This window comes from Asparagus officinalis, chromosome 1 (assembly GCF_001876935.1).
Source record: "Asparagus officinalis chromosome 1, Aspof.V1, whole genome shotgun sequence".
Lineage (NCBI taxonomy): Eukaryota > Viridiplantae > Streptophyta > Magnoliopsida > Asparagales > Asparagaceae > Asparagus > Asparagus officinalis.
The window spans coordinates 64,219,166-64,229,193 of record NC_033794.1 but is presented as its reverse complement, the minus strand read 5'-3'; the positions used below and the strand labels follow the sequence as shown (position 1 = coordinate 64,229,193).

The following is a 10,028-nucleotide window of genomic DNA, read 5'->3' as shown; positions in this document are numbered from 1 at the left end:
AGAGAAATTAGAATTAGAATAGGTCTTTCAGAACAAAGAAATCAAGTTAGATACAAGTATCTCTGATCTTAGCTTTAAAGAATTTTCATTGATGAGCTTAGATCCTAGAAAATACAGAACTACCGAATTATCATACTTTAACCATGAATAATGAGTTTGAGAAAATTATTAAAGTAGAACTCGTTGTGTTAAGATAAACTTTTATTCATGAGGTACCTGAGTTCAAATCTGAGACATACTTTCTGTTTATTTGAATAGTAAGACTTTAAAATGTATAATCTCCTTCTTATCTTCCTTACGCTACAAAAAATATTGAAAACTTTAGAGTGTATAGAATTTAAACACATTTTTGAGTTTATTATTTTAGACTTCTTTAAAATTTAGGATAGAATTTTTAGCAATAAAGTAGGATTTAATATAAAATACGAGTTTTTTTTAATCTGTCATTCTATATCTTTACTTTTTGTTTCATAATAATAAGAAGAATAAAGTCTAGAATTTATTCTTCTCTTATTTGGGAGTTTCTTGTTCTTTTGAAAAAAACAAATAAGAAGAAAAAATGATAAAAAAGGAGAAAATAGAGATGAAAAAAAATAAAAAAAGATAAAGAATAAAATTTTGATTTCATCGTCCTCATACCAAAGTAAATAGTAGGTTTTCATCATTATTCTAGGTCGATCGAGCAAATATAAATGCTTTATTTCTTATCTGCTTTACATTACATATCATAGAGTTTGTATTGAAGATAGTGCAAAATTTTGGTGTGAAGGTGGAGACTAGTCATTTTTATCTTTATTTTACCATTTTTTCTCTTGTTTCCATGTTATATTTTTCTTTTCTTTTTTTTTCAAAATAATTATCACTTGTCTACTTGATAGAGTTAATAATAATTGATTCTACTTGATAAACTTTCAATCTCTCTAGTGCTTAGTTTTTATATTCAAGTTAACCTTTTATGATAACCCTAAATAAAGTTCTAGGAAATGATTTTCAAAATAGTACACTTCACTAAAGTCTTAGCTTAGACTTTTAATTAAAGTAATAAAAATTTTGCATGCTTAACTTAGAGTAGAAAATAAATTTTCAAGTCATCTTGATATTAAACTTTTTCAAGATACACACACACACACATACACACACACATATATATAAATATATTAAAATAATAACTTTGCAAAAGAAGAGTGTGAAAAATAGGCACCAATAAAAATTCTCTTGAAATCCAAAGTGGTTCTATCTTACTAAATCTTAGTTGACCGAATGATTAAACTCGAGGAGTATTTACATACTTAATGACCTAAGCTCAATTGGATTGAATTCATTAGCCCAAAACTCATTAAATAGTCACTTAGAAAACCTAATAAAGTAGAACAAAATCACCAATGAATAAAGAATGTAAAAAAATAAAAAAATATAAAAAATTCTAACAACACTTATATATATATAGTATATTTGTATATATGTTCCTAAAAAATTAATTGATTAAGTGACTTAAAACTTATTTAAAACAAAAAGGTAGCATGTTCTTTTCAAAACTTTTAGTAAATTTCTAAGTCAAACTTAGGTACACACTTCACTACTCTTCACTCATGCCAACTGCCACAAGGTGTGAGCGGAAGTTGTGTTAGTATAGTGGTACGAGTCCTCAAAATGGATGGTTAGGTATGTCACGGGGATCCTCCAAATTGTACAGAACGAGGATCATTACCGCCTAAGCTACTGCTTCCTCGACATCGCTGAGGCGAAGTTTGGTGATGAGTTTAAAGACGGTATTAGATCCGATGGATTCATCTATTTAACCAGTGGTTGCTTCAAATGTTTGGTTAATATTAGACCCAAATATCTCATTGCTCGCCTAAATCGGAAGAAAGACTACATCGAGCCCTATATTCCTTGCCATTTTACGCGACATATTGTGTATGACTACCTTTATGATAGCAATCCAAACACACAGCTGCTAAGTTTCGAGAGTCTCATTAATGGAGCTCATGTTTGGTATCATTTTGCTATTGGAGGCACTAGTGTTATGTTCATCTTGCCTTATAATGTCCCTCACTACTATATGACGTTAAGGGGAAAATCTTTCCTTTGTCAATATTACCCTTCACTTTTTTTAATATTTTATTTAAATCTTAATCTATCATAATCATAATTATATCCTATCTTAATCCCATGTAAATTATCTATAGCTCAATAATTAAAAAAATAAAATTACTAAGTTACATAAAATATTACAACAATAATAAAAAACCCAAAAAGATTTAAAAATTACACAAAATACTCTCAAATATTCAAAATTACACAAAATACTCTCAAATATTCAAAATTACACAAAACATCATCACATATCAAAACTTAAAATAACAAACATGAAATTTAGAAATTAACAATATCCTCTGAAGAATTTTAAATTTATAATTAACATTGTCAATATTTTAAAAATTATAGAAACACCCTCAAAAGTTTATCATACTTCCTTTAAAAATACGAGTTCGGGAAAATCTTTCCTTAGTCAATATTACCCTTCACTTTTTTAATTATTTTATTTAAATCTTAATCTATCATAATCATAATTATATCTTATCTTAATCCCAAGTGAATTACCTATAGCTCAATAATTAAAAAAAAGATTAATAGGTTACATAAAATATTACAACAATAACAAAAAAACCTAAAAAGTTTCAAAAATTACACAAAATACTCTCAAATATTCAAAATTACACAAAATACTATCACATATCAAAACTTAAAAAAACAAACATGAAATTTAGAAATTAACATTCTCCTCTAAAATTTATAATTAACATCCTCAACATTTCAAAAATTATGAAAACACACTCAAAAGTTTAAATTATAAAAAAACACCCTAAAAACTTGCGAACAACATAGATGAATTCTAGGGATTACCATTGTTGATGTATGAAATCACACAGTCAAATAAAGGATTGATTGAGTTAAAGGAGGTCATCTAACTCTCCGAATGTCTGATTCTTGAGCAAGCTGTTCTACGCTGCACAAGTAACAAATCGTAAGAGGGCGAGGTCTGATTCTCCGGTTGTTCCTCCGATGATCAAGTCAGTGATCTGCTTGAGTGGAAAAGTAAATGGAACTGCATTAGTTCTTAAGCTCTGAGAGTAGTAGTTAAAGCTTACCCTGTAATTGAAAATAGTACCTCTTTTTATAATAGGGCAGGAGGGTAATTTCGGCCGAGTATGGGATGACGGCTACGTTAGCCTTAGTTTTACAGGTGTTAGCCGACAAGTGGATGAGAGGTCACTTTGGTGTTTAATGCAAAGTGATGGGGGTGTGCGGTGCCGACTGTTAGACCTTAGAGGGGGGGTGATTAGGGTCTTATGCTAATCTAATCTGATTTTATGCCAATTAAAACTAATTCAAATATTATTCTTATAAGATAGATATACAATATGATATGAGCAAGAATATGCAATATGATCAAAGAGATATATCCTAGCAAAGAGGTATACTATGAATTATATGCAAGGATATACAAATTAACACAAGGGTGAAATAAACATAAACAAGATAGTGGGCAAAGTAAATAATGAGACAATGACGATATGAGCAATGAGCACAAATAAGAATAAACGCCAAAGCACACTCAAACACAATCAAATGATCACGGAGTTCGGACCTTCCGTCCTACGTCTCCACTCCCCACTCCCGGGGAGAAATCCACTATCACAATCCGGTTTGGAAGCCGGAACTTCTACACACTCGGTTTTCTAGCTAACCGAAAACTCTACAACTCACACTCTTGCAAACCCACTCTATACCCTCACAAGTGTTGGACCTAGCCGTGTCTCCCTCAAGTTCTCGGTTACAACCTCTCCCTAGGTTCGTCAACCGATGCCACTCCTCTTGGGACGATCCCCGACTCTCACCATACACTCCTCTCGGTGTACAAGTGTATTACAAAGTGATCTCACGATTAAGCACAATACAAAGAATGATTGTTCTCTAATATGGATGAGAACATAATAAAAGCTCACAATCAATTGTTACAACTCTCACCAACCCAAATATACTATGTTTGTAAATACAATAAGCTCAAGTGGGTGTGTGTGTGTAAACAATGAGTAAATCAAAATCAAACTAAACTCAATACAAATGCTAGCTTATAGAAATGTAAATTAAACGTATAAATAGCTAGATATAAGTTTAGAGATTCTTCTCTGAATAACAAGATGGAGAGATGGATTAAAAGGAAGCTCAAACAATGTAGATGATCTTCTCCACTTGTGAACCAACCAAAAACAGATTTAAACCAAATTTAAACCCCTGTTAAAACTTTTTTTAAACTTGTTTAAAACATCCCATTGGTTACTTAGATAGAAGGACGTTTGGGGGTTTATATAGGAAGAGGAAGCAACAGCAAAAACCCCAAAGGAAAAGACCAAACAGCCCAAGAATCAGAAATCTGATTCTGTACCAAAAGAGCCGTTGGGAAAAACGACGGGTCGCCGCGACAAATCAAAACAAACAGCAGAAACTCCAGAGAGTTCAACGGTCCAGACCGCGCGCGGGTCGACCGCGAGGAATTCGGCTTGACGCGTCGACTGGGCGGTCGACGGCGCGAGAGGATTTTCTGCTGGCCCACCCTATTTGGAAAAGACTCAGCGTGGGTCTGACCGTGGTGGTCGAGCCGTGAACTGATATATAAAATTTACAGTTTTGAACAGTTTTCGTGATTGTTAAAAACACTAGTTTAAAATATCAATAATTCCAAAACATGTAAATACTTTGGAGATGATATAGACAATGATAAATAAACATGCTACAAATGACTGGTTCCCAAAAAGGACTTTCCCGGAGAATAAAACAATATCATTTTACAAATAGGCCAAACATAAAAGTAAACCAATGTGAAATTTTTGACTATTTGGTAAACCATATTTTGAAATTTGCAACCAATGATTAGTAGACTTTACATATAAATATGTATATGATAATTGTTAAGTGTCCAAAAACTAAGAAACACATATATTTTATAAATATCATATATGATTAATGAAACATATGAGTATGATATTGAAAATATATTGTTTCATATCTAAGTTGTTAAGCCTAAATCTACAATAAAAATATGAAATATGTAAATCTTCAATATTTGTAAACATGAAAACTATCAAACCAAAACATATATGTATATATATAACTATATATATACAAAACCAAAACGTGTATGTGTGTATATGATTGAGCTTAAAGTACTAACACACATAATATAAACTCCTAAACTAAATGTTACCCAAGCTTGATCTTGATCTTCATTGTAGTTCAACTTGGTAAACTAGGATGAAGCTTGTAATTGGATCTTTAACTTGATAGCAAGGCTTCACTCTACTATTCCGCCAACCTCCATTGGATATGATCGTTGTGGCGCAATCCGTCCAACCTCCAACTCGTTGTTTGCCTAGAATAAATACGAAAACACAAACACTAGACAAACAACATTAGAAGTAAATTGTTTGTTAAACATCATCAAAACAAGAAGGCCAACACCGACGTGGTCTGATATGGAGAAATGATGGCGCCCATGATACATTTAATGGTATTTTATTGCGAGGTAATTAGTCATCAGTACACAAGAGGGGACTCGAGGCATTTCGTCGCCTTTCTACTCATCGAATGGTCGAGAAGTACCACCTTTTGAGTCGCCCTTATAAGGTGTCGGCCGATGAGTTAGCCAAGTGGAGTGATTAAGCAGTTGACTCAGCTAGGGGACGACACGTAACGCCTTTCGGGTCATCGACATGTGACGCCTTTCAGATCGTCGATATGTTACGCCTTTCGAGTCGTCCTCACAAGATGTCGGCATGTCGAGTCGACCGAGTTGGACATCTGATTGTCTTGAGATGTTGACTTGATTATGCATAATATGGAATACTTGTCTGCCAATGATTAGAGATTATTTTTCACCACTTGAAAAACTATAACAACCATCAAACTTGAACATCGATTCTCCTTTCTTCACCATAAAAAGCTCTTTGTTGTATCAATTAAGCCTAAAAAATGATAGAGAAAGATAAGACATGTATTATTATCAAAAAACTAAAAAGTTTTAAAAATTACACAAAATACCCTCAATAGTTCAAAATTACACAAAACATACTGACTTTTCAAAACATTAAACAACAAACATAAACTCTAGAAATTAGTATGTAGTAGCCCCCTAAATGTTAATATTTGCAATTAACACCCTCAAAGTTTCAAAAAATTGTAGAAACACCCTCAAAAGTTTAAAATTATAAAAAACCATGAAATTTAAAAAATATATTGATAGATTAAAATTTAATATCATTGTCTAAATAAAAGTAATTGCATATAATTTTGCTCTTAAGTTGGAGTATCGAAAATACAGAGGTAGCTATAGACGCAAAAATAATAATAATAATAATCATGACAAGCCAAAAAAAACCATGTACTATTTAATACCTTTTGATAAGCTTTAAAAGTGAAATTAATTTGAGGATACCTACAGCTCATATACAAGTTAACTTAAAGGTAGGCTTTCTATATTAATTAATTCAGAGAGACACGCCTTCCCCTTGTAGTTGTCAAATTTGATGAGCCCAACAAGTCCTATCAATGAAACTTATTACAAGGATGATAGTACATCATATAGATCAAAACCAATATGAGGGATAGTACCTCGTATAAATCAAAACCAATGTGAGAATGACAACACCTCATGTAAGTTTGAAAGTACATGTACCCTCTATTAATCTAATACAAAAACACATGCCTCACCCCTTCATATTAACCAAATTCTCAAACTTGAGGGTGCATGTCAATTTCAATATATTGGTGTTATCATGTGATCATAAGCCTTAGCAATAAAATCTAACTTGAGGATACTCACCCTACACACCTAATTTCAGCTTGAAGGTATATAAGCTCCATATAACACCTATTTTAAGAAATTAAAAAAGATAAGCTGATAGATAAATGAGAAGTGAAAGGCAAAGGAAATGTTCGTTATGATAAACGAATGCAACAATCTTTATAAGGAAGTTTCAATAAGGAAGTTATAATAACTCCCCCACCAATCCCTTTCAAACACCTAGCGATAACTTTCCCTTGTCTTCCTATAAATTGAGATCTCATTTGCCATTCAGGGGAGAGGATAACAAAAGAACGACAGAAAAGATAGAGAAAAAGCAGAGAGATTGAAAAGAAAGAGAGACTTGGAGTTTGAAACAACAACGACAAGGTCCTCTATATTTTTCATTTTGAAAGGGAGGAGGGCTCTAGAACATTACCCTAGATCTCATCTTCTTTCTCTTAAATTTTGTAATACATTAGAAAGATAATAAAATCAATCTCTCTGCATTTAATTTCTAATGTCTATTTAATTCTTTGCTTTCAACTAATCAGGAGTTTCTTTTAATAAGAGTAATTAACAGAAAGAAATAAATTCCTGGAAGCATGCACCTCATAATTTTTTTTATGAACAAAGTGATACCAATATGTATCTAAGGAGTAAATATTTAGGGATTGTTCTACTCTCCTTGAGATTGGTGATACGACTTGGTCAAGAAGAGAGTAGTCTACCCAAATATTATTTCTCTTCTAATGGATACTAGCACCACTTTGAATTTTTTTACAAAATATACACGTCGGGTATTCCGACACTTGCAGTAGCATTAATTGATAGAAGACTAAATCACTTAAAATTAATAAAAGATTGTAATATAATAGCTTAGTATTAATTGATTATATTTTATAAACATTATTCTCTGATGTTAGTAATATTCATAGGGTAAAAAAATATTCTCTGATGTTAATAATATTCACAGGGTAAAAAAAACACAATGAGTTACATATGGAGAAACTATTAAAAGGTTCAGAGATATCATTCAAAAAGATCTAACTTTTTTCATTTAAAATGGAAAAGTAAAAGAAATTAACCCAAAATTCATAAACTTACATAAATCACTTGAATTGATAATAACAAGAGACATATTTGTCAAATAAGCGCCAACTGGTTTCCCATTGGAGAACGTATTAAATAACTTTTTCCAATCAAGAAGTATTTTTCATAGAAGATACAAGAAATATTAGTAAGTCTTATGTATTAAATAACTTTTTCCAATCAAGAAGTATTTTTCATAGAAGATACAAGAAATATTAGTAAGTCTTATAAAATTTTATATTTTATTAGTATTTTTCATAGAAGATACAAGAAATATTAGTAAGTCTTATAAAATTTTATATTTTATTCTTCAAATAATAAAGGAGTTATAAACTTATTATATAATTAAATATAGATGATATTGCAATAGCAACTAACGTGAAGCTATTGATCAACTATATTATGAGATATAACAAACCGGACAAGAGAGAAAATCACTATAATTGACAAAAGGTATCCACGTAATAATTACTTAACAAGCCAGATAAAAGGTGGGAAATCACTATAGTGGACAAAATATATACATATGATACTTACTTATCATAACTTAAGAAAAAGTTTACCAATATACAAATACGCTATTACACATTCAAGGCAAAAAATAACTATCAGTTATAGGAGACTTGAGCTGTGGCTTTACTCTTGCAAAGGCCACAACAAGAAGGTGGATATAGATGTTAATAATGAGTGTTCAAATGATAAATATTATATAATCTCTGATGAGTTAGGACATTACAAAGGTAACACTATTTGACACAGTAGAAGCTTTTATTAGGTGCACAATACAAGAATTCATTGCAAATAAATAAATAGGTCAATCCTAACTTAACTTAAATAATGAATTAGAAACACAGAAAATTTATCATATATATGTGAAATTAACATTTTTTCTCATTAACATTTGTTCTCATTCAAATTACTTATAAAGTTAGATGAGAAGATAAAAGATAAATGAGCCCTGGAAAAGATAATAGCATAAGAAATCCAGGTCCACTTTGATGTCACAATTAACATAGATATAAAGACAACACTCAAAAATTATCCTAGAAAAGATAAAAGTGAAGAAGGCTTGATCTCGGCTCAATAAAAAATGAAACAGAAAGAATTAAAGACAATATTTTCTTAATATTTTATAGAATAGCCTAATTTTTAAGTAAAATTAGGAATATTTAGAAGAGATTTTCACAAAATTTTAAATATCTTTATATACTTATTTTGTGGACGTTTTAGCATATAAAATTATAATGGAGTTAGTATTAATATTTAGTTTATGATTTTTAATGAAGTCTATTAATAATTAGGAATAAAATCCATATTCTCTTTTGTGTCATTTTAGCCACTTCTAATCAATCGTCTAGGCTTATTGGCTTTAATTAATCATCTTGCTATTATAATGCTATTTTTTAATTATTTTTTACTTTTACAACACTTTACTTCTATAGGTAAAACTTTCTTTCATGTCGATCCAAATAACATGAATATTTAAATTGGCTTCACATTGGTTTCATGTCAATTCAATTATCAACATGAAACTTAAAATTGGGTGTAGCCCATTCAAACAAACATTAAAGAAGATACATAATCACAATATTAAATTTAGAGACATAAGTGAGTAAAAACTATCAAATTAAAATCGAAAAACAAATTTTAATAAGAAAACAAACTAGAAATAAATAATTATGATATTTAACCACGTGCATAAAAACTAGTAATAATAATAATAATAAGAGGCCTATAACACATTTTAAGATAGCGTAAGTGGATACTGTACTATATTTTCCCAATTAAGCCCAACTAGAAGCTTAGTAATTCGGAAAGCCCACCCATATCCGCATAATTAGGTCGCACCAATTGCGGATCGGATATTCTGGCATCCTTTAAAACCCCCGAATCCGCACCCGAAACCTCCCCACTTCTCCTCTTGCCGTTTCCTAGGGTTTGATCTCGTGTCTCGCTCCCTCGTGCTCTCCTATTTCTCCTCGAAAGATAAAAAAGAGGAAATATTTTCGAAGAGACTTTGAGGAGGAGCAGGAAGAAAAGAGAGAGAGAGAGAGGGCGGCCATGGGAGTTCCAGCGTTCTACCGGTGGCTAG

The 10,028-nt window shown here is 31.2% G+C and overlaps 1 protein-coding gene across 2 annotated transcripts in view; it reads left to right on the top strand.

Moving 5' to 3' along the window:
* Positions 9,850-10,028, top strand: part of LOC109825184 (5'-3' exoribonuclease 3) — a 24,730-nt gene continuing 24,551 nt past the window's right edge. The window contains exon 1 of one of the 2 annotated variants that reach the window (XM_020391960.1): positions 9,850-10,028. This exon is cut by the window's right edge and continues 170 nt beyond it. In XM_020391960.1, the coding sequence (XP_020247549.1) occupies positions 9,998-10,028 (31 nt within the window). In that variant the 5' untranslated portion in view covers positions 9,850-9,997. The other variant, XM_020391968.1, reaches the window with a different exon arrangement.